The 26,418-nt window shown below is 34.9% G+C and overlaps 1 protein-coding gene and 1 long non-coding RNA gene across 2 annotated transcripts; one reads left to right on the top strand and one right to left on the bottom strand.

Annotated features, from left to right (window-relative positions):
• Window positions 1-4,366: 4,366 nt before the first annotated feature.
• Window positions 4,367-7,679, bottom strand: LOC145821088 (uncharacterized). Its single transcript, XM_082917677.1, has 2 exons — window positions 5,608-7,679; window positions 4,367-4,910 (listed from the first exon to the last, which is right to left on the bottom strand). The coding sequence occupies exons 1-2, from the start codon at window positions 6,682-6,684 to the stop codon at window positions 4,881-4,883; spliced, it is 1,107 nt and encodes a 368-aa protein (XP_082773803.1). The 5' UTR covers window positions 6,685-7,679; the 3' UTR covers window positions 4,367-4,880.
• Window positions 7,680-20,463: 12,784 nt separating this feature from the next.
• On the top strand, window positions 20,464-23,595 carry LOC114279771 (uncharacterized). The gene is made up of 3 exons (XR_014363132.1): window positions 20,464-20,892; window positions 21,765-21,809; window positions 23,268-23,595. It is a non-coding gene; the product is annotated as an uncharacterized LOC114279771 (long non-coding RNA).
• Window positions 23,596-26,418: the final 2,823 nt, after the last annotated feature.

Raw genomic sequence — 26,418 nt, 5'->3', positions numbered from 1 at the left:
AATTTTCAAAATCATATTTTTTCTCCCCCTTTGACATCAGCAAAATAAAGATGAAGATAAGAAACAAACACAGTGGATATAATAATCTGGGTGGCCAAAAATAAAATAATGGGCCGTCTGTCTTGTCGGAATCAGTATGGGGATTTTGGAGCATCTCGAGCGCAGGAAGTATGGACAAACAAAAGATTTGACCAGATATAGCAGATATGCATCGAGGAATGGAGCAATGGAGTGTATAAAAAGTGATACAGATCAGAGGCAAAGATACAAAATCATCAAGTGTTTGAGAGAAAAATTTGTTTTAGCTCCTTTTGTAATCATGTCATTCCTTACCTTGTCTATCAATGAGTCGGACCTGCATGAGGTGCTTGTAATGCAGGCAAATGAGAGAGTACCAGTGACGCAGGCACATGCTATGCCTGTAAATGAGGGTTCTAGTGGTCTTGGCAATCGAAATGATTTCGATGCTATTAATCACACTATGGCTCTTAGTACACAGGCCATGACTGCAGTTTCCAATATGGCGCGACGATTACAAGCAAGAGTACAAGAAAATCAGCAATGGAGAGATGAGGTGTGCTTGTTAAAACAACAAGTAGTGAATATGTGTAAGGAGAAGAAAGAGCTAAAAAGAAAAAATGCACAGTTGGAGAATGCAGTGCAGTATTATGCAACGGTGATAATGCCAAGACTCACAGAAATCGAAAATAGAGAGAGGCATGTAACAGAGGCTCATGAAAAATTGTTGAGAGAAGTGAAAAAGAAAAAATCTGTGAAACCTTCTGAAAATTTACCTGTAATCGAGTAATATTTTCTTTTTCTGAAATAAAATTGTGAGCATTTCTTCCTTTATGTATTTATTATTATTATTATTATTTTTTTTTAAATTTTGACTTTGCACAAAAAAATTGTTTGTTGGTGCAGATAAGGAGTATGGCAGATAAGAAAAAAAAATGTATATATATACTCCCCCTAAAATTATGCACAGAATATACACATGCCTTTTTATATATATATATATATATATATATATATTTATAATGATTGTTAATCTCAAAATATGAGTCTCCCCCTGAGTTAATGCACTAGAAATTTCATAAAATTGAAGAAATAAATTACCAATCTATGACACCAAAGGCCCTTAAGATCTGGCCATAAACAACTACACCAAGTGCACTAGCAAAAAAGGAGAAAATAAAAATAAAAACAAATACTTCAATCAAGGTAGAAGCAACCAATATTAAATCCAAGAAAATTTGGAGCACATATAACAAGTAAAAAAATACAACACAGTGCAACAAAAATTTTAACATGTTGATCGGTGATAACCTTGATGAACGGAAGAAATTGAGACGATTGGGTAGATCGGTGACGAATTTTTGTAGATCGGCAATGGATCTTGATGGATCAGTCACGGATCTTGATGGATCGGTGATGGAACTTGATGAATCGGTGAAGATGGTGATGCAGATTTCGGGTGGAGAAGTGATGGAGTGTGGAAGATTAGTGAGGGATTTGGATGGATGGTGATAGTGATGAAAGTGATCGATGATTTTGTGGATGGTGGAGTTGGTTGTAGGCTATGGTGAGGGTGGAGATGGAGTCGGCTAAGGGTAGAGGAAGAAGGGGAGAGCGAGACAGCAAGAGAAGGAGAAAAAGAGAGAGTAAGGGAGAGAGTGGGTGAGAGATAGAGACGGAACGGAAGAGAGAGAGAGAAAAATTATATATATAAATATATGTATATTATTATTATGGTTATTATTTTTTATAATAATAATTATTATTACAATATTTATTTTATTTAATTATTAAAAAATTATTTTTAATATAAACATTATATTGGAGTATTCATTATACCAAGTTCTGTTCTAATATAACAAAATTGTTCTTCATTTAGAGGCTTGGTAAATATGTCAGCTAATTGACAATTTGTAGGCACAAATTCGAGTTCAATGTCACCTTTGAGTACATGATCTCTCAGAAAATGATGCCTTATTTCAATGTGTTTAGTGCGTGAGTGCTGAATAGGATTTTTTGAAAGGTTAATGGCACTTGTGTTGTCACATTTTATAGGAATATGATCATAGTGAAGTCCAAAATCTTGAAGTTGTTGTTTCATCCAAAGCAATTGTGCACAACACCCAGCGGCGGCAATGTATTCTGCTTCAGCAGTTGACAAAGCCACTGAGTTTTGTTTTTTGCAAAACCAAGAGGTGAGTGAGTGTCCAAGAAAATGACAAGTGCCACTAGTGCTTTTTCGGTCAAGTCTACATCCCGCAAAGTCGGCATCTGAGTAACCAAAAAGTTCAAAGGTGGTTCCCTTAGGATACCATAATCCCAAATTTTGAGTGCCGACAAGATATCTGAAAATGCGTTTGACTGCGATGATGTGTGACTCTTTCGGTGCGGATTGAAAACGTGCACACATACAAACACTAAACATTATGTCGGGCCTACTTGCAGTAAGATAAAGTAAAGAACCAATCATACCTCGATATTTCTTCTCATCTACGGGTTTACCTTGCTCATCTTTGTCGATTTTTATCGATGTGCTCATTGGAGTTGCTGCAGGCTTTGATGATTCCATTTCAAACCTTTTGAGTAGATCTTTGATATATTTCGTTTGATTTAAATGGATTCCATCATTAGCTTGTTTAATTTGTAGACCAAGGAAGTAATTTAATTCCCCCATCATACTCATTTCAAACTCACCTTGCATGTCTTTAGCAAACTCTTTGCACAAATTTTCATTAGTAGCACCAAAAATGATATCATCAACATAAATTTGAACGATTAGCATATCTTCCTTTTTGATTTTTATAAAAAGTGTTGTATCAATTTTTCCTCTACAAAAATCTTTGTCAAGTAGAAAATTACTCAATCTTTCATACCATGCTCTAGGAGCTTGTTTCAAGCCATATAAGGCTTTTGAAAGTTTGAAAACATGATCCGGGTATTTATGATTTTCAAAACCGGGAGGTTGTTCAACATAGACTTCCTCCGAAATGTACCCATTTAAAAAAGCACTTTTAACATCCATTTGATATAATTTAAAATCTTTAAAACACGCAAATGCAAGTAACATTCTAATAGCTTCAAGTCTAGCAACTGGTGCAAAAGTTTCATCAAAATCAATTCCCTCTTCTTGATTATAGCCTTGAGCTACTAATCTAGCTTTATTTCTAGTAACAACTCCAGATTCGTCCATTTTATTTCGAAAAACCCATTTTGTACCAATAACGGGATGATCCTTAGGTCGAGGGGTCAAAAACCAAACTTCATTTCTTTCAAATTGATTTAATTCTTCTTGCATTGCTAAAATCCAGTTTTCATCATTTTCAGCTTCTAAAAATGATTTTGGTTCAATTTGTGAAACAAATGCCAAGTTACCACAAATATTTCTAACAGAGGAACGAGTTTTTATACCTTCCGCCGCATCACCTATGATGAGGTCTTTGGGGTGGCCATGAGCATACTTCCATTCTTTTGGTAGATTTGAGTCATTTTCTGGAAGAGCATATATTTCTTGAAGTTTCTCCATTGTCATTTCTTCGTCATGTTCGCGTAATGGATTTTCTTCATTTTCCTTTTTATAAATGCTCTCCATGCTTGGTTGATTTTCTACAATATCATTACTTAAAAGATTCTTGGAAATAATATCGTTAGATTCATCAAAAACAACATGCACAGATTCTTCAACAAGTAGAGTTCTTTTATTAAATACTCTATAGGCTTTACTAGACATAGAATAACCAAGAAATATAGCTTCATCTGATTTAGCATCAAATTTTCCTAAATTATCTTTATTGTTATTTAATACAAAGCATTTACAACCAAAAGCACGCAAGTGACTAATATTAGGTTTTCTACCTTTCCAAAGTTCGTAAGGAGTTTTCTTAAGAATAGGTCTAATCATGGCACGGTTTATAACATAGCATGCAGTGTTTACAGCTTCCGCCCAAAAATATTTAGGCAAATTATTTTCACAAAGCATAGTACGAGCCATTTCTTCAAGAGTTCTATTTTTTCTTTCAACCACACCGTTTTGTTGAGGAGTCCTAGGGGCTGAGAAATTATGATCTATTCCTAAGTCATCACAAAACTTAATAAAATCATCATTTTCAAATTCTCTACCATGGTCACTTCTAATACTACAAATATTAAGATTTTTCTCATTTTGAATTCTTTTACAAAGTTTTGAGAAATTATAAAAAGCTTCATTTTTGTGTGCTAAAAATAATACCCATGTATATCTAGTGTAATCATCAACACAAACAAGGGCATAAGATTTTCCTCCTAAACTTAATGTTCTAGATGGTCCGAATAGATCAATATGCAAGAGTTGAAGCGGTCTAGTAGTTGAAACGATATTTTTGGATTTAAAAGAAATTCTAGTTTGTTTTCCAAATTGACATGCATCACAAAGTTTATCTTTTTCAAAAACAATTTTTGGTAAACCTATGACTAACTCATTTTTTGAAAGCTTGGAAATTAAATCAAAATGAGCATGTCCTAATCTTCTATGCCAAAGCCAACCATTATCATTTATAGCAGATAAACATTTAATGTTAAAATGAGAAGATAAATCATGTAAATCAAACACATATACATTCTCATGTCTATAACCTACAAATAAAGTTTTGTTTTCTAAGGTATTTTCAATAGTGCAATGAGTTTTCTCAAAAATAACTCTATAACCTTTATCACATAATTGACTAATACTAAGCAAGTTATGTTTTAAACCTTCAACAAATAAAACATTTTCAATAATAGGAGAGGGATTTTTACCAATACTTCCTACACCAATGATTTTACCCTTGCTATTGTCGCCAAAAGTCACATATCCGCCATCCTTTGGTTGGAGTGTGGCGAACATAGCTTTATTTCCAGTCATGTGCCTCGAACATGCACTGTCGAGATACCATCTATCGTTACTAGATTTTGTCTTGAAACATACCTACAAAAATTTGATTTCTCTATTGGTACCCATTTTTTCTTGGGTCCATAAAAGTTAGAATTTGACACCCTTGAGATATCCTTAGGAACCCACATCTTTTTTATTTTAGCAAAAGGATTTCTTTTAATAGGACATGAAGGTGAAATATGACCTTTTGTTCCACAAAAATGACATGTGAGATGAGAGTGATTAGAAGATGCATATACAAAACCATTTTTGGCAGTTTTTACTTTTGAAAAAGGTTTATATCCAATTCCGGCTCTACCAAAAGTACGGTTTTGATTTTTAAGAATTTTATCTAAAGTCTCTCTACCTTGAGTGAACTTTGAAAGAGTAGTTTTCAAGTCTTCAATATTTTCTTTCAAAATAATTTGCTCATTTTTTAAAGACTCGTTTTCTTTTTGTAATACAACTAAATGTTTTTCAGAAATTGAAGACTCTTTTTGAGTTAAAATCTCATTTTCCTTTTTCATTTTCATGGCTTCATTTTCTAAAACATTTATCTTGGAAGTCAATGATTCATTTTCTTTTGATAAACTTGAAATTACTTTCTTTTGACAATTATTTTTTAAACTAAGTTTCTTAAATTCTGCATGTAATTCATCAAAAGCTAATTGTAATTCATCAAATGTAAAGGATTCGTCATTTACCTCATTTTCATTTCCAAGTGCCATTAAACATAGGTTAGCTACCTCGTTTTTGCAAACTTCGGTTTCTGTGTCGCTTTCATCACTATCTTCTCCCCATGCTGCAATCATAGCTTTCTTTTTGTCCTTCTTGAATTTTTTCTTAAGTTCTGGACATTCTGATTTGTAGTGTCCAGGTTTGTTGCATTCATAGCAGGTTACTTCAGATTTTTTGTGATTTTCTCCTCTTTGAAAATCCCTGCTGTTGAAGTCTTTTCTGAAAAAATTTCGTACACCTTGTTTCTTTCTCACAAACCTTTGGAACTTTCTAGTGATGAATGCCATTTCCTCATCCTCATCTGAATCATCTTCGTTATCCTCTTGATGTTTCGAAGTGGATTTGAAAGCTATTCCTTTCTTCTTGTTGTTGTCTTCCTCTTCCTTTCCTTCTTGCATTATGAGCTCATGAGTTAAGAGAGATCCCATTAACTCATCTAGACTTAGCTTTGATAAATCCTTGGCTTCGGTAATGGCAATGACTTTTGTCTCCCAACTTTTTGGCAATGACCTAAGCACTTTTCTTACAATTTCAGCATTAGTATATATTTTGCCAAGAGAAGTTAAACCATTAATAATATCAGTAAAACGAGTAAACATTTGAGGAATAGTTTCATCAGGCTTCATTTTAAAAAGTTCATAATTATGGACTAGCAAACTGACTCTAGATTCTTTAACTTGTTCGGTTCCCTCATGAGTCACTATAAGCTTGTCCCAAATTTCTTTAGCGGTTTTACATGTGGAAATTCTATTGAACTCGTTGGCATCTAAAGCGCAGTACAACATGTTTGTAGCTTTGACATTAATTTGGGCCATTCTAGTATCTGATTCATCCCACTCATCTTCAGGTTTTGGTACCCTAAGTCCATCTATAGTTTTGGTAGGAATTTTTGGACCATTACAAATAATTTTCCAACATTCATAATCATTAGATTGAATATGTATGGTCATCCTAGTTTTCCAATAGCTAAAATTTGTGCCGCTAAATAGAGGTGGCCTATTAGATGCTTGTCCCTCGGGTAAGGAATAACTAGGGGTTGCCATGATCTACTCTAAGACGGTTAAGTCACAAACACTAGAGTCTAGGCTCTGATACCAATTGTTATCCCAGTTAGGCAACCCAAGAGGGGGGGTGAATTGGGTTATTAAAAATTTCACAATATTAAATATAACACAATATTCAGAATTTGAATAAATAAAAACAAACAGAATAATAATTATCAATATAAAAGTAGAAGAGATAGAGAGAGAAAATCAAACACTGCGATTTATAGTGGTTCGGCACGCCAGGCCTACGTCCACTCCCCAAGGAACCTCCTTGAGAATTTCTTTACTATCAATTGAATAAATACACCACCAAGCTTGTGGATTTGGCACAGGGCTTACTCTTATCTATTGAGCCTCACTCAACAATAAATGCCTTACCCTTACAAAATCTCTCACAAAAATAAGGAATAAGAATAAGTGGTAATTGAACCCACTTTTACAATAATTCTCTCACAAAGAGTAGATATGAAAGTGTAAGAACAAAAACTAGACTTAGATCTGAAAGTGAAAGAGCAGAATACTCAGAATTTTGGAGCTCACAGAAATATTTTCTCTTCAAGTTCTTGATTTTTTCTCCACATCCAACACCTCTATTTATACACAAAAATATACCCGTTGGACACTCCTTGCTGACGTCATGGCTTACATAAGCACGCTCTTGACGTCATGGCTTACATAAGCACGCTCCTGATGTCATCGCTTACATAAGCAGGCTCTTGATGTCATTGCTTACATAAGCACACTCCTTAAATTTAAATAGTCAGCAAATGATAAGAATTAAAAAGATAAAAATAAGATTGATTTTTTCTTCTTGTTTTTTTCAAACATGGAGCCACCGTTTTTGTAGACAATTTAATACAAAGTTCATAACTTTCAAACAAACAAATAATTTTCTCCATCTAGTTTATAATATATATATATATACATAACTCCATCTTGTTCTTCTTGTTTAATTATAATATGATATAATTAATGTAGTGTAAAAAATTTAATAGCGCACGTGATGTATTCTGCATATAATGTTATATAAGTTCTGATCAAAATTTTGCATACAGAAAAATCTCTATAAATAATATTTATGATGGATCTAAAAATATATGTCATCTTTTAAAATATTGTATATGTTGTAAAGATTTTATACTAAATATTTTACCACTCCATATTAATTTTGTCAAAATAAGACAACCCATAAATATCAAATTTGTCAAAATAATACAACCAATCAATCATTTTTGTCAAAATAATATAATTAATCGATTTGTCAAAAGATGAATAGTAACTAACCCTATTTTTCAAAAAGTGAATAGTAAAGTTTTTGAAAATATTTAAAATAATCATTTTTGTCAAAATAATATAATTAATCGATTTGTCAAAAGATGAATAGTAATTAACCCTATTTTTCAAAAAGTGAATAGTAAAGTTTTTGAAAATATTTAAAATAATATTTAACATATATATTTTAAAAAGATAATATTATTTTATTTAAATAATATTTAACAAATATATATATTTTAAAAAGATAATAATTTGTGTCAAATAATATGTATATTAACAAATATATTTTAGACATCATCAAAATTAAATAATATGATTAACAAAAAGGATGAATGAAGAGAATAATTATACCTCGAGTCGAACTACAAAAAACCAATATGAATTTGTTTTGGGGGTAGTTTCTCAATTTCCATGCTTTCTATGAAGGGAGTCTATTAGTCCCACCCTAGCTTTTAACATCTTTCCCTAGAGGGACTATTGCTTCATATCACTACCACCATATGATGAAACTGTAACAATTTTTTTTTGTACAAAAGCAGTAGCAAGGTCCTCCACGATAAATTCTTTCCCATAAGAACTTTATGCTGCAAGGTAGAAATAATTTTTTATGTTTTAAAATAACCATCTATGTATCAATGTCAAGCTCTTATAAGTTATAATCCTAGGCAACTCAAACCAACGTAATAGCATCTTAATCCTAATTAAAAACACAAAGCACAAGCAAGTGATGGCCAGCCTCCACCGTTTGAGAATGTATGATAAACAAAACCATTAACATTTAAATTATCAATCTGCTAATTTTTCAAAGTAGAAAACACACTTGATTAGACCAAGCATATCTAATTTGATAAAAAGGCCAGATCGACTGTACAAAACCATTAACATTTAAATTATACATGCAAAATGTACAACAAATCAGCTTGTCAAAGCAACAACAAATTCAAGTGAATTGTGAGTAAAATTACAAAGCTGAATCTTTGAATCACAGAGCTGAACTGACAGAGATAACTAGGGTTTAGACAACACACAGAGAGAGAGAGAGAGAGAGGGGGAGAGAGAGAGAGAGTAGCTCACCGATCTGATTCGATTTTGAGAGAGAACTTCAAAATGGCTCTGATGAATCACCGATCTGAATCGATTTTGAGAGAGAACTTTGAAATGGCTCTGAGTTCGATTTTGAAAGATGTTAGACAGCGCAGAGAGGGCGAGAGAGAGAGAGAGAGAGAGAGAGAGAGAGAGAGAGAGAGAGAGAGAGAGAGCGCGAAAGTGAGAGTGAGAGCGCAAGAGTGAGAGTGAGATTTTTGCTTATACTTGCTTATCATATTCAAAATAAAGGTGAAACAGGAGAGAAGGAGGGCGTTGAACAAAAGCCATTCCAAGGCGTTTAAAAAACGTCTTTGATTTTTGAAACGGCGCCGCTTCAATTACAGAAAAATAAGGCGTTTATAAAACGCCGTTAAATGTTAGAAACAGTGGTGTTTTAAAAAACGCCGTTAAAAAAATGCCACCTAACCCCATATTTCCTGTAGTGCATTCAAAAATGTTGGGTCATCATGAAAGGGGAGATTGTGCAGATGATAAATGAGTTCCACTCTAATGGTAGTTGGCCAAAGGAGTGAATAGTTCATTTATTACCTTAATTCCTAAGAAGGAAAATCGTGTGGGCTTGTGTGATTATAGACCAATTAGTTTGATTAGCTCTATGTACAAAATAATAGCTAAAGTCTTATCAAGAAGGTTGCAGCAGGTTTTATCCAGGATCATTAGTGAAGTTTAAACAGTATTTCTTAGTGGAAGATTTATTTTCGTGGAGTCCTAATTGCCAATGAAGTGGTGGATTGGTGGAGAAGGTCAAAAAAGAAAGGAATCATCCTAAAGTTAGACTTTAAGAATGCATACGACTCAATAAATTAGAAGTTCTTGTATTCGATGATGACCAATTTTGGTTTTGGTGACAAATGGGTGGGATGGATGAAGACTTGTTTATCTACAGCTAGAATATCAGTGCTAGTCAATGGATCACCTACATCGGAGTTTTCCCCCATGAAAGGCCTCAGGGAAGGTGACCTACTTTCACCTTTCGTCTTTAATATTGTAGCTGAGGATCTCAATATTCCTATGGAAAGAGGAAAATAAGAGGGCTTTCTTAGAGGAGTAAAAGTTGGGCCAAATGAATTGATGCTATTACAATTGCAGTTTGCTAATGATACTATTATATTTTGTGAAGGTGATTGGGAGGAAATTGTTGTTGTGAAAAGAATATTAAGATGCTTCGAGTTGATGTCAGGTCTCAAAATAAATTTTCATAAAAGTACAATGTGTGGGTAGGTGTTCAAGATGATTTAGTGAAAGTTTTTGCAACAAAACTTAACTGCCTTACCCAAAAGTTGCCAATGAACTATCTGGGGCTATCATTAGGAGCAAATCCAAGGAGGATGAGTACATGAAAACCAGTGGTGGATAAGTTCAAGAGCAAGTTAGCTTCATGGAAGAGGAGGTATTTGTCTTTTGCAGGAAGATTAACTCTGATAAAGTCCATTTTGTTAAGCTTGCAAATCTATTTCCTATCCATCTTTAAGCTGCCAGTGGGTATTGCAAAATCTTTAGACAAAATTCAAGCAAATTTTCTGTGGGAAGGATCTGAAATTAGGAAAAAAATGCACTTAGTCTGTTGGAAGGAGGTTTGTCTAAGCAAAATTCAAGGTAGGTTAGGTGTGAGAACTCTAAGTCAGGTTAATGAGTGCCTATTAATTAAATGGTGGTGTAGGTATGACAAAAAGGTTTCAGCTTTGTGCAAACAAGCAGTTTGTAGTAAGTATGGACGTTTCGGTGGCAGATGGAACCCACTAGTAGTAGGTTCAGCGTTGATGTCTAATCTCTGGCAGGACATATTATTAGTGGCTTCAGCAAATCCTACCTTGCATGATTTCTTTTTGCAAAATTTCAAGTTAGTTGTTGGTAATGGAAGAAGATTACAATTCTGGGTTGACAGGTGGTTTAACAATCAAAGTCTGAGTGTGAAATTCCTTAGATTGTTCACTTTGTCAGTTGAAAAAGATGGCATTTTGTTTTATTTTTTCCATAGAAGAGGAGTGGATAGTGACTGGAATCTTGACTTTAGAAGGCCTCTTTTTGCTTGGGAAGAGGAGCAGGTGCTGAAACTTAATGATCTATTATAGAATGCACCTAGGCTAAATGAAGGGGTTGAAGACTCTTGCTCATGGCTAGCTCACTCCTCTGGAGCTTTTACTGTGGCATCAATCTGGAAGTGGTTGGAAGCATGTAAAGGGCCAGCTATTACTGTTACTAAAAGTATTTGGAATAATTTAGCTCCTCCCAAAGTACAATTTTTGAGTTGGTTAGCTTGGAGAGGTAGGATCAAATCCTCAGAGTTTTTGCAAAGGATTGGTGTGTTGAGTTCAAATGTCAGTAAATCTGAGATGGAGTCTCTGAACCATGTTCTATTTCACTGTCCTATGGTCTAGAGAATTTGGGCTAATATTGTGCATTGATGGAACTTGAGTGGGGTTATTCCTAGTTCAGTGGAGGAATTATTACATTGGTGGTCAAGTACAAACATGAAGAAAAAGGTGAAGGAGATTTGGAAGACAATCCCATTAGCAGTTATGTGGTCAATGTGGAAAATCAAGAACGGGTGTTTATTTAATGAGGCACAACCAGATTTGAATTATTTGGATGAGTTGGTAAAGGTTAGAGTTACTATGTGGGCTTCTTATTTTTTGAAAGAGTTTAAGTACTCAGTGCAAGATGTTATCTTTAATCTGAAGCAGGTCTGTTACTGTTTGTAGAAACTATGACACAAGGGAGTTGATGGTGCTGTCTTGGTGCACTGCTCCTGGTTTCATGTTCTGGTTGTTGTTCTGTTTTCTTTGTTCTTTCTCTAGTTTTTGGTATCTTGCTACTGTATGTTTTGCTGCTGGCATGCCTTGGTGCACTGCTGCTGGTTTGATGTTCTTGGTTGTTGTTTTATTTTCTTTGTTCTTTCTCTGGTTTTTGGTATCTTGCTGCTATATGTTTTGGTGCACTGTTGTATGGTTTGGTGTTGGTTTAAAGGAGATGATGCTACTGTATTGTTGCTGATAATGGTATCTTACTACTGGATTGATGAGGCAAATAATGCTACATTATCACTTGAAGAAGCCCTTGTCGACAACACAAGGATACATTACTATTATCACCACCTTTGTTTCCTTCTACAAGCAATCAAGTCCGATGTTGTATGTTGCTACTGGTTGGTTGCTCTGCTGTTGTTGGTTTTGTTGTTCTATTTTTTGTTTTTTTCTATCTTTCTTTTGGTTCCTCTTGATTCATTTCTCACCAATCTTAGGTCAAGTTCTTGCAAATGATTGTGCTTTCTTAGTGGTGCCAACCTAGTTGGGATTGTTAAGGGCAACGTTTGATGCTTTTTGCACTTCCTAGTTTGTTGATGTAAGTTTCTTGCATGTATTGCTCTCTTCATCAATAAAGTTTCATTTTTCTCATCAAAAAATAAAAAAAAAAAAGTCAAACCCAACACAAAATATATATGTATTTGATTATGTTTTGTTGGTGTTGTAAGCCCCACATACATAGAACCAACGAATGAAACTAAACACAACTATTGTGTTTGCCCTAGTTTTAAACGAACTACATTGTTATAAAATTATTATACTACTTGCTTAGAGCATCTCTAAGGGACTCTTTAAATGAGACACATTAGTTATTATAGCTAGCCTCATCATATTTTAATTACTCCAACGAGTTAGTTATTACAATAGTTATTAACAAAATTCTTCAAGACTAGCTATATTTGAAGAGCCTTAGAAGGCACTTTAAACAATTTGTGTCTATAAATAAGTAAAATAAAGAATAGCATTGGAATATACAGATTAAAAAAAAGAATTAGACAAAATAAAGAAAGCATTTCTTTTATATTTTAGCAAGTAAAAAGTGAAGATGTGACTATATATATATTTTTTTGGGTGGGTGTCATAAAATAAAATAATGAAATATACAAGTTTACAAGAGGTATACTCCAGGCTATTGTTACAATCTAAACAATTTACTACTCCACCTCCTCTAAGATAGAGGGGAGATGTACATAAAGATGTGAACATAATGTGTTGCTAATATATTTTGCTCCTAGTTTTTCTGGATGAATATGTTGGAAAAAATGGCTTTATGGTGGCTTTAATGTGAAATTAAAGTAGGTCCCAACCATCGGTTGATGTGGAATCAAATGGGTTTAGATTATTTGTAACAAAATATTTATACCATAAAAAGAATGAACAAAAACCATTAGGAATTGAATGAGAAATTGTCTTATAAAGTTGGCATCATAAATGAGGTATTGGGAATAGTATATAACTACCTATCCCACATTGATTGTAGAGGAAATCATTGATAGATATTTAAATCACAAGTTTTTGATAAGGACATGAGCCCTTTACGGCATTTAAATTTTTCGAAGGAATGGAGTTATGTATGTTTCACAGATGGGCTTGGGTCCAAATTATAGTCCAAGTTGGCGATGCAAAAATTGCCGCACGCACAGGAGCGCGGCCTGCCCACCCAGGCCAGGTCCAAGTCCGGGTCAGGGTCCGTGGGTCTTAGATCTTGGGACTTGAGGCAATGGGTTGGCTTAGGTTTGGGCTGGGCCATTGGTAGCCCATCAACCTAATCTTTTTGGGCTAAGCTTGTTAGGTGGTTGCTGATATGGACATACACATATGTTTATATTGTGTGTATTAATTGGTCAGGTTTGACTGCATTTGTTGCCGCCCTTCATGGCTGGGAGGCTCCTCATCTTTTCACCATTGTGTATAAAAGGAGACTAATCTCTTTGGTTTTCTACACAGAAATTCTTTGCTCCATATTATAGTCAATTTGCTCCTATATTATTATTCTTCCTTTGTGAGAAAGTGTTGCCATTGTCAGTTTGTTGGAGCTAAACAGAAGGTGATTCTGTGTTAGCGGATTCTAAACCATCGTATCCTGAGAAACAGACGCTGACATACCTTTAGCATCCACAGTGAGGCGACAAATCTATTTTAAGGAGACTGCGGTATCACATAGGTTTCGGTTTACTTCCTTGTCTTATTTCAATATTTTAGTTTGATATATATTTATGTTCATCATGTTGTAATCTCTAGTATGATTTAGTTTCATGATTTCTTATTTTGTGATTTAAATTGTTAAATATGAAAATGTTTATTTTAATCTAAATACACAATTTGTACAACAATCTTAAAACAGATTATATGTTTCTCATGAAACTAAATAGATTCATATGTAATATGTAATAGATTAATGTATTACACTTGTAACGACCCCAAAATCCGTAGTAGAGATTACCTTTACGGCCTATTGGGTTAATGCATTTTGATTTATTGATATGTGTTCAAATTGAGGAATTATTTGTTGAGCCATGACTGTAAAATTGAAATTACCGACCTTTACGGGTTCAGAAATCACAATTGAGGACTTGGATGTGTTAATGAAACTTTTTAGAACTATTTGGGAAACATAATTGGAAATCTAATTTGTCTGATTTGTTAATGTGCGTTTTGGTGGTTAACTTTGTACCGCAAATTGAAGGCCTTAGAGGCTTCAGAAACCAGAATAGGGGACATATTTATGATCATCATAATTTTTAGAGTCATCTGGAAAGTTTAATTGAAATTTAATTTTTCGCGATTCGTAAGGGTGTGTCTGGCCCTCCTTATTTGTGATAAAGCTTGTATAATTAAATATATAGGTGTGTATGAGTTATATAAGTGGTGAACTCATACTTTTGGAGTCAAAAAAACAAAATATCTAAAGAGAGAGAGAGGAAACCGTGAAAGGGAGAGAGGGAAGAGTGTCAATTTTCTCAACATCCATGGAGGCTTTGAAGATGATGGAAGAGAATTGAAGGGAAGAAAGAAGATCACCCATGGGACTTGGAGGAATTGAAGAGAGCTAAGAGATAGACAAAGATTGAGTTAGGTATGAAAATCTATCTTGAAATCTTGTGTTTAAAGTATCAATTTGGTAAAATCATAGAGATCTTGGAAGATTTAAACCCATTTTGGGTTAAGGTTTATCTATGTATTTACTTGAGCTAATTTGAGGAATTAGAAATTGAGTTCTTTAATTTTGTTTATGAGTGGAGCTCAAGCTCATGGATATCATGAAATAAACTTTAGATTATGCAAGAATCATGTGAATTTGTGGGTTGTGGGTTGTGTTTTTAAGAACCTTGAAGATCATGAAAGATTAAGCATTAATCTTGAACTTTGAGACAAAGATTGAATTGTTTGAAATGAAATTACACTTGGTTGATGTTAGTTTATCATGTTATAGGGCAATTCTACATGTTTTTGAGTGATTTATGTTAAGGACCAAGCTTAAAAATGGAAAAACAAAGTGTTGGAGCAAAAAGAGCCATTTTCGGACTACACACTGCCCAGAGCCGCACGTGCGGCCCTGTTTCCCGCACGTGCGGGAGACAGCTTTGTCCAGCCATCTTTGAATAAGCATATCTTTTGCCTCGGGGCTCCGTTTTGAGTGATTCTTGAGCCTAAAATCAAGCCCCGGAAGTCTAGTTTCCAATGGAAGTGGTCTCACTCCCAAATTCTAAATACAAAAATAGTTATGCCCAAATTAGTGACGACTGTTCACTTTCTGTCAACTAATTTTATACCATTTCTTCACCTAAACCATTTTCCATTGATTTCTCCTGTTTCTGTGACATGGAGTATAACTTATTAATAAATAATGAGCTTGGTACCACCATGGCTAACTGATTGAATGATCAAAGAGAATAAGTAAATGAGCGAGTATAATCTCATATTATGTGTTGTGCACTGTACTTGTAGGTCGAGACGAGGATATCGTCCTATTACCACCGGGAACCGATCACTGTGAGTAGTAGTTCTGCAATCGTACGTTTACTTACCGTAAATAATTCTTATTGTTAACGCACTGTTCTTTTTAAGCATTTATGTTGTTTAGGGATCGGTGAGAACATTGAAAGATTATGTGTACTTCGGTATGACGCTGAAACTACTCTACATTCTGGTTATGGTTAATGGTTATCCTTAATGTATAATAACCTGTAAATTACCTATAACTCCGCACAAGAATTATTAATATTATCCAACTGGTTGGCAAGAAGGGATTATGAATATAAACCTCGCTTAATGGGAACATGATATTTTGAACGTCCTATCCTGGACTCCTACAGCCTTATTTAGTTCGATACATGTTTTATGACATAGACATCTGCTTAAAATGGATTAACGAAATGAAAATCGAACAGAACCATGGGTTTCCTTATACGTCAAAGAATTGAATATCAATAACATTGTTATATGACTCACGTTATGGTGCGAATTGTTCTATCCCTATGAATAGTACTGTAACGACACATGTGTTTCTGTAAATAATTATTATGAATACTTTGTTATATGTAAGATGACTATGGCTACATGTAATGAATCATAAAGGGAAATTTATGTGCATCATTGTGAACGGTATTTGTATGAACCTGGCATTATTATGTTATGTTTATTCACTTCGTTTATGCTATGACATAATATGAATTGTTCAGTCTTCAAGAACTATTGATTCCTAGTACGAAACTAAGTGCTGCAATGCGAACCACCTCTTGAGTCCATACATACAAGAACTGGGCTTAAAGCCAATTTGGTCCCTTTATGGGTCACCCGGTTATGTGAACTTATGAAAGATATAATTTGTGATGATATGAAAGGAATGACTTGTGAACTTATGAAAGATATAATTTGTGAAGATATGAAAGGAATAACTTGTGAACTTATGAAAGATATAATTTGTGATGATATGAAAGGAATAACTTGTGAACTTATGAAAGATATAATTTGTGAAGACATGAAAGGTATAATTTGTGAACTTATGAGGCCGAGGGCCACTTTGTGAATTTGTGAACTTATGAGGCCGTGGGCCACTTTGTGAATTTGTGAACTTATGAGGCCGAGGGCCAACTTGTGAATTCTGAAATTAAGAGGCCGATGGCCAACTTATGAAGTATGAATCTGTAACTTGTGAAACTATGAATCTCAAAGGCCGAGGGCCAATTTGTGAAGTTATGCATCTAAGTTAAGCCAAGGGCTAATTTGTGAATGTGTGAACCCATCAGGCCAAGGGCCAACCTATGAAGTTATGAACCGAGAAGACTGTTCTGAAATGTGTACAGAATCAGACTAACCACAGGATTTTTGCATTTACTTATCTAATTAGAGAAATGTGTACATTGTAAGTAAATTAAGTTAATCTTTAAATTGTTTATGTACTACTGTTCACTGAGCTTGACTCACTTTGTCTTATGTCTGTTTCTGTAGGCACTCCACCTGGAGGTCAGTTTTAACCCATGGCATCTGTGCCTCTTTTGTCAACCTCAGAGTATCCAGGCACTTAAGTGAAGGCAGCCTTTTTGCTAAACTTTTGATTTTACACTCTGATTGTTTGCTTAAGGTTGATGTATATATAATTCCTTTGCCTGTCCATGTTGTTTTACGCCCAATTCTAAGGGCTGGGTCTGTATATATATATATGTACATAACTAACTCTCTGGTGCACGTCATTGTATGTTTATTTTCCTTTTGTTCTGTCTGTGATCCTGGCATGATAGTGGTCGCTCAATGGATGCAGTTCTTTTATTTATGTTAATTTTTATTGGTAAATGCTTCCGTTCAGGCCCCATATGATATGTATACCAGGTTATGCGTCCGTTTCTGTGTAGGTCATGCCCAAACTTTTAGGGGCAAGTTTGGGGCGTGACAAGTGGTATCAGAGCACGAGTTGCTATCTTATACACGAGTCCATTGAGCCTTATGGTGTCTAGAAAAGACTTAGGCATCATGCATGACATTTTGAATGAAAATGGAAAAATTGATAGCAACGTTAAATGTACTCTGTTAACACTAACGATTATAACCCATGTCCATTATATATTCTTTGTGTATATTGTGAATGATTGTTATGTAGAACATGATAAGACATGCAGATGCGATTAAATCAACAGAATTACACTGCAGAAGCGTGGTAAGGGTTCGAGCTGATCGGTAAGACAATCCATTTGTCAATGATTAAATAAGATGTAAGGTATCGGTTGTTATTTGTGGATTGGAAGTTACTTACCATCTGTTTAGGTGAAGTGATTAAACTCTAAGTATGGAATATTTCTAAGACTAAAGAAAATGATATAGTCCTCTTTGCCACAACAATGTTTAGATCTGTGATTTCGAGCAATTACTACACATGAGTATTTTGATAAAATGTGTTTGTGTGCTAACTGAAATTGTGTTGAGTACGATTGGCTATAAGAATAAGTTAGGCATATGATGACCCCTGTTAGAATTGTGTAATTTGTTTATGGAAACCTGCGATCTGAAATCTGTAATATGAAATTTGAAGTTGAAATCTGAAAGCTAACTCTGTTATCCGTAATCTATTTTGTTATGTGTAAACTGTAATCCGTAATCAGGATTTCTTATAAAGAATGGTTGAACGACATGAAGGACCTTACCCACATTACGTGTCTGTTTACATGAGACTTGTAACAAGATAGACAGTTATGGACTACTTCGAGATCAAACTAAATGATTGATAAACGGATAAGTTACTGTAAGAATTAAAAATTCTGTCTCTGTATACTAATGACTTAAGATTGAGAAATCATTTCTGTGATATACTTCTGCGTAAATGTGCAAATGTTAGATATTGCAATTGTTCTGCACGACACTGTGAACTTTAGAAAAAAAAAAAAAAAAAAGAAGAAGAAGAAGAAGAAGAAGAAGAAGAAGAAGAGTGGGCATGGGCATATTCTATATTGATGGTGAGTTAACGATATGTACTGGACATTTACCTCCTCCGGTGTACTTATATTGATTTGTATAATATGTGCGACGTGATTCCGAATTGATTTATTGTTTTATTAAACTGATCTGGCTAAGTGTTCTAACTCTGATATTAAGTGGTCAAATTATTTCGTCGCTAAATTGTTGAATTTCAAGCCAATATGGAATCTGGATGGATGTGAATACTGTAAACTTAAGGAAATCTATGACCTTACGGTTATGACGGATTAATCAAGCATGATTTTGAATTTGATTTTTGACTTTGTTTTGAGTGGCTCCCTTTGCTCAAAATAATGGTTGTTATAGTTGTATTTAATGTTCGATTGAATTTATGACGGTATGACCAAGTGTCTACAATGGTATGTTTGCGTGAATTTATAACACTATAGGTTATTTACTTTGGTATAGTCATAACTACTTGATTTCTCTTTGTGTTACTGTATTTAGAAGTAATACTGTGAAGAATTAACGATATTGATTGGGATTCTTCTTCCCATCATTCTGATCTTGTTACGAATTAGTATATATGGTTTTAAATCCATATAACGAAATGATTTTGTTGTGTTTTCGAAAATGGAAAATATGAAGAACAATTGTGAAGCTAGAGACTACATGCCTACGCGACTTATTCATGTCTGTTGAAATGATGTATAGCTTGGGTTACCAGCTTATCACTAAGTGACTTCTATTATAGGAATTACCAAGTGCTGAGATTTGTATACGAACTATTAATGCCTGTTAACCATAAAGGTTTGAGCCGTATTTGATTTTACTAATAATTTACCCTGAACATGTAATTCCTTGATATGGGATTTGAGCTGTTCTTTGGAGTCTGTTAGAAATTTGATTTGAACTGATAATTTATAACAGGTAAGATAGAAGTCACGAAGTCGTTGATTTAGAACATATGTGTTATTCTAAATTTAATTGTTGTAAGAAGCATATGCCTTTGAAACGTGAGTATGTAGTAAATGTCTCCTTAACCTTTGAGGAATTACGATAATGGGGATTGTTGTGAACCTAAAGAATTTGAATTATGTTTAATAGCTTATGAGTTGCATGCAATCGAATACTCGAATGAATTCATTTCTGTGAGTAATAAATTGAAATGTACAAGATTCATGAATAATGAGATGATGTTTTGATGATATTGAGTATTTTTATTAATTGGATTACCAATTAGCTAGTAAAGATGAATTACTTGTGACTCTTGGAGCAAACTCCATTGAAATTGACAATATAGGATTGTGAATTGTTAAATAATTGAGAAATGTTGTGTACCCAAGACGAAACTGGACTTGTGGCAGGGTGAATCAAGTTTGGAGGACCAAACTTTTTAAGGTGGGGAGGATGTAACGACCCCAAAATCCGTATTAGAGATTACCTTTACGGCCTATTGGGTTAATGCATTTTGATTTATTGATATGTGTTCAAATTGAGGAATTTTGATTTATTGATATGTGTTCAAATTGAGGAATTATTTGTTGAGCCACGACTGTAAAATTGAAATTACCGACCTTTACGGGTTCAGAAATCACAATTGAGGACTTGGATGTGTTAATGAAACTTTTTAGAACTATTTGGGAAACATATTAGAAATCTAATTTGTCTAATTTGTTAATGTGCGTTTGGGTGGTTAACTTTGTACTGCAAATTGAAGGCCTTAGAGGCTTCAGAAACCAGAATAGGGGACATATTTATGATCATCATAATTTTTAGAGTCATCTGGAAAGTTTAATTGAAATTTAATTTTTCGCGATTCGTAAGGGCGTGTTTGGCCCTCCTTATTTGTGATAAAGCTTGTATAATTAAATATATAGGTGTGTATGAGTTATATAAGTGGTGAACTCATACTTTTGGAGTCAAAAAAACAAAATATCTAAAGAGAGAGAGAGGAAACCGTGAAAGGGAGAGAGGGAAGAGTGTCAATTTTCTCAACATCCATGGAAGCTTTGAAGATGATGGAAGAGAATTGAAGGAAAGAAAGAAGATCACCCATGGGACTTGGAGGAATTGAAGAGAGCTAAGAGATAGACAAAGATTGAGTTAGGTATGAAAATCTATCTTGAAATCTTGTGTTTAAAGTATCAATTTGGTAAAATCATAGAGATCTTGGAAGATTTAAACCCATTTTGGGTTAAGGTTTATCTATGTATTTACTTGAGCTAATTTGAGGAATTAGAAATTGAGTTCTTTAATTTTGTTTATGAGTGGAGCTCAAGCTCATGGATATCATGAAATAAACTTTAGATTATGCAAGAATCATGTGAATTTGTGGGTTGTGGGTTGTGTTTTTAAGAACCTTGAAGATCATGAAAGATTAAGCATTAATCTTGAACTTTGAGACAAAGATTGAATTGTTTGAAATGAAATTACACTTGGTTGATGTTAGTTTATCATGTTATAGGGCAATTCTACATGTTTTTGAGTGATTTATGTTAAGAACCAAGCTTAAAAATGGAAAAACCAAGTGTTGGAGCAAAAAGAGCCATTTTCGGACTACACACTGCCCAGAGCCGCACGTGCGGCCCTGTTTCCCGCACGTGCAGGAGACAGCTTTGTCCAGCCATCTTTGAATAAGCATATCTTTTGCCTCGGGGCTCCGTTTTGAGTGATTCTTGAGCCTAAAATCAAGCCCCGGAAATCTAGTTTCCAATGGAAGTGGTCTCACTCCCAAATTCTAAATACAAAAATAGTTATGCCCAAATTAGTGACGACTGTTCACTTTCTGTCAACTAATTTTATACCATTTCTTCACCTAAACCATTTTCCATTGATTTCTCCTGTTTCTGTGACATGGAGTATAACTTATTAAGAAATAATGAGCTTGGTACCACCATGGCTAATTGATTGAATGATCAAAGAGAATAAGTAAATGAGCGAGTATAATCTCATATTATGTGTTGTGCACTGTACTTGTAGGTCGAGACGAGGATATCGTCCTATTACCACCGGGAACCGATCACTGTGAGTAGTAGTTTTGCAATCGTACATTTACTTACCGTAAATAATTCTTATTGTTAACGCACTGTTCTTTGTAAGCATTTATGTTGTTTAGGGATCGGTGAGAACATTGGAAGATTATGTCCACTTCGGTATGACGCTGAAACTACTCTACATTCTGGTTATGGTTAATGGTTATCCTTAATGTATAATAACCTGTAAATTACCTATAACTCCGCACAAGAATTATTAATATTATGCAACTGGTTGGCAAGAAGGGATAATGAATATAAACCCCACTTAATGGGAACATGATATTTTGAACGTCCTATCCTGGACTCCTACAGCCTTATTTAGTTCGATACATGTTTTATGACATAGACATTTGCCTAAAATGGATTAACGAAATGAAAATCGAACAGAACCATGGGTTTCCTTATACGTCAAAGAATTGAATATCAATAACATTGTTATATGACTCACGTTATGGTGCGAATTGTTCTATCCCCATGAATAGTACTGTAACGACACATGTGTTTCTGTAAATAATTATTATTAATACTTTGTTATATGTAAGATGACTATGGCTACATGTAATGAATCATAAAGGGAAATTTATGTGCATCATTGTGAACGGTATTTGTATGAACCTGGCATTATTATGTTATGTTTATTCACTTTGTTTATGCTATGACATAATATGAATTGTTCAGTCTTCAAGAACTATTGATTCCTAGTACGAAACTAAGTGCTGCAATGCGAACCACCTCTTGAGTCCATACATACAAGAACTGGGCTTAAAGCCAATTTGGTCCCTTTATGGGTCACCCGGTTATGTGAACTTATGAAAGATATAATTTGTGATGATATGAAAGGAATAACTTGTGAACTTATGAAAGATATAATTTGTGAAGATATGGAAGGAATAACTTGTGAACTTATGAAAGATATAATTTGTGATGATATGAAAGGAATAACTTGTGAACTTATGAAAGATATAATTTGTGAAGATATGAAAGGTATAATTTGTGAACTTAGGAGGCCGAAGGCCACTTTGTGAATTTGTGAACTTATGAGGCCGAGGGCCACTTTGTGAATTTGTGAACTTATGAGGCCGAGGGCCAACTTGTGAATTCTGAAATTATGAGGCCGAGGGCCAACTTATGAAGTATGAATCTGTAACTTGTGAAGCTATGAATCTCAAAGGCCGAGGGCCAATTTGTGAAGTTATGCATCTAAGTTAAGCCAAGGGCTAATTTGTGAATGTGTGAACCCATCAGGCCAAGGGCCAACCTATGAAGTTATGAACCGAGAAGACTGTTCTGAAATGTGTACAGAATCAGACTAACCACAGGATTTTTGCATTTACTTATCTAATTAGAGAAATGTGTACATTGTAAGTAAATTAAGTTAATCTTTAAATTTTTTATGTACTACTGTTCACTGAGCTTGACTCACTTTGTCTTATGTCTGTTTCTGTAGGCACTCCACCTGGAGGTCAGTTTTAACCCATGGCATCCGTGCCTCTTTTGTCAACCTCAGAGTATCCAGGCACTTAAGTGAAGGCAGCCTTTTTGCTAAACTTTTGATTTTACACTCTGATTGTTTCCTTAAGGTTGATGTATATATAATTCCTTTGCCTGTCCATGTTGTTTTACGCCCAATTCTAAGGGTTGGGTCTGTATATATATATATGTACATAACTAACTCTCTGGTTCACGTCACTGTATGTTTATTTGCCTAATGTTCTGTCTGTGATCCTGGCATGATAGTGGTCGCTCAATGGATGCAGTTCTTTTATTTATGTTAATTTTTATTGGTAAATGCTTCCGTTCAGGCCCCATATGATATGTATACCAGGTTATGCGTCCGTTTCTGTGTAGGTCATGCCCAAACTTTTAGGGGCAAGTTTGGGGCGTGACAACACTAGTTCTATGTTTTGCTTCAAATAGTACCGTATTACTTATAGTTTTTCCCTAGGATAGTTCACTATTACTGTGTGTGTATAAGGATTAATAATTTGAATTTATTTATATAAAGAAATAGTCTACTGCTCATTGTATTATGTGCAAGTTTGTTTAATTAGCATGCTAGTTGTTTATTATTGTAAAATACGGCACTGTCTGTTAATAATATTAAATATAATTGAAACAGTTTCTGAATAGCCCACTGTTTCACCCCTTGGAATTCGTGATTAGAAATTCATATTTAGTTTAGTAAATCAATATATGCAATGTTATGTTCTACTTTTTCAATTTAATAAGAATGCTTTTTATTTCTAGATTTGGCATAATTTGCATGCTTATTTGTTTCTAGTATAATTTTATTATATGAGCATGATTCCTAATTTCCTACCATGATTTGCATGCTTCCTTATTGTATAGTGTTATAATATAATTTGCATGCTCATGAGGTTTTAAATTGTTTAGTTAAAATTGACATGCTAGTTATTTTCTACTTTTCTAGTCTAATATACATGTTCATTATTTTCTAGATCCTAGTTAATTCACATGTTTATTAGATCCAAGATTTGTAGGATAATTTGAATGTTCTACATGTTCTAGATTTATCATTTTCTAGAATTATTTGTATGAGTTTATTTCTAGAATTATTTGCATGATTTTATTTCTACAATTATTTACATGGCTCTAGATGTTTGGAAGCAATCAGACTTCCTTTGCTGGAACTATATTCTGAATGGCTTGGCAGATACACTGTTTAACATGTTTTATGCTAAGAAGTAGGTAAAGGAGCTATAGGATGCTTTGGACAAGAAGTATAAGACCTAGGATGCTAGGGCAAAGAAATTTGTCGTTGGTCGGTTTCTGAACTTCAAAATGGTGGACTCTAAAACCGTCATTAGTCAAGTCCAAGAGTTCCAAGTTATTCTGCACGAGATTTGTGCAGAGGAAATGTTGCTGAGTGAATCATTCCAAGCAGCTGCTTTGATTAAGAAGCTGCCTAATAGCTGGAAAGACTTCAAGAATTATTTGACGCACAAACAAAAGGAAATGACAGTCTAAGAGCTCGTTGTCAGGCTTCACATTGAGGAGGACAACAGGAAGAAAAAGGAGAGTACCTCCACTATGAAAGCAAATATGGTAGAGCATCGTCAGTCCTCGAGGGTCAAGAAGAAGCCACCAACAGACAAAAGCTCAAAGCTGAGGCTAGAGGTGGTGTCTCCAAAAGGCCAATCTACAAGCCACAGGAACCTACTTTTAGCTTCAATATAAAGTGGTTCAATTGTGGAAGTAATGGGCATCGGGTGATTGATTGCCGCAAGAAGAAAAAGTTTACAAAAAGAACCATCCATAGAACAAAAGTCAAGCTCACATGAGTGAGAAGGAGGATTTGTCACAAGATATGGATGACAAGCATCTGTCAACTATCGTCTCTAAGGTGAACATGGTGGGGTCCAATCTAAAGGAATGATAGGTGGACATTGGGGCCACTCGCCATATCTGTGCTGAGAAGAAGATGTTCACAACTTTCGAACTGGTTTCAAACGGTGAGAAGTTATTCATGGAGAATTCTACAACCTCAATTGTTGAGGGGAAAGGCAAGGTAGTCCTGAAGATGACTTCAGGAAAAGAGCTGACTTTGAACGATGTCCTACATGTGTCAAACATTCGTAAGAACCATGTCTCGGGGTCTCACATAAGCAAGCATGCCTTCCGCATGGTGTTTGAGTCTAATAAGGCCGTATTAACCACGAGGGAAGTCTATGTGGGTAAAAGGTATAGGTTGGACAATATGTTTAAGCTCAATGTAATGGCTATAATCCCAAAAATGAATAAGAAAACTTCTTCTTCTACTTAAAAGCTTGAGTCCCCTAAATTGTGGCATGGTACACTAGTGTAGACACCTCATTTTTTAACTGACCTTCAGACTCAGACGTCATCGTTTGTGCACTCGGTGATTACGCATGTCTGTGCTCGTTTTGAGTTTCCGAGGCTTTCGGCTGAGCACCTTGTCTCGGGAGCTCTTAACTCTCTTCATATTGGTTTGTTTTTGGACCATTGCCTTGGTGCCCTCGCCTGGAGGGAGAGAGAGGCCTGTAGTCCACTTTTTGTAGCTGTAGGCTACTTATCTCTCTTGTAGGCCACTTGTAGTGGCCGGTAGGCTAGTTTTCGGGTGAGCGCCTTGTCTTAGAGCCTCTTAGCTCTCTTCTTTTTGGTTTATTTTTGGACCATACCTTGTCACCCCTTGCCTAGAGGGAGGGAGAGGCTGTCGGCCACTTTTGGTGGTTGTAGGCCACTTTTTCCTCCTGTAGGCCACTTTAAGTGGCCTGTAGGCTAGTTGAAGTGGCCTACGACCATTTTTCTGCTTTTGCAGATATTTTTAGATATTTTAAGCCAGTTGTGGCTCACTGAGCCATCCTCCATACACATGTATGGAGGGATGAAGGCAAGTTTCAAGCTTGTCAAGCAAGCTTTTGCTTGCATTGCTTATATAAGGGAAGGCCCCTCTCCCTTTCCAGAGGTTCATAATTTTTAGAAGCAAATTTTAACTCTCTCTCTCTCTAGAATTCTCTCCCTCTCTCTCTCTCTCTATTATGCTCTATAGTGCTTGAAAGTGAGTGTTCTTGGCATATTTGCACACAACCCTCTTTGCCTAACATCTTGACCTTGGA

The sequence above is a fragment of the Camellia sinensis genome, chromosome 3 (assembly GCF_055761805.1).
Source record: "Camellia sinensis isolate YWXY chromosome 3, ASM5576180v1, whole genome shotgun sequence".
Classification (NCBI taxonomy): Eukaryota; Viridiplantae; Streptophyta; class Magnoliopsida; order Ericales; family Theaceae; genus Camellia; species Camellia sinensis.
This window is presented reverse-complemented; position numbering and strand designations above follow the sequence as displayed.

Bases quoted from the DNA above. Each gene is read 5' to 3' on its own strand.
- LOC145821088 (XM_082917677.1), bottom strand. From the start codon at position 6,684: ATGGCAACCCCTAGTTATTCCTTACCCGAGGGACAAGCATCTAATAGG. The intron at 4,911-5,607 runs GTAAATGACGAA...GTATCTCGACAG, and splicing joins CACTTGGAAATGAAAATGAG to TGCATGTTCGAGGCACATGA.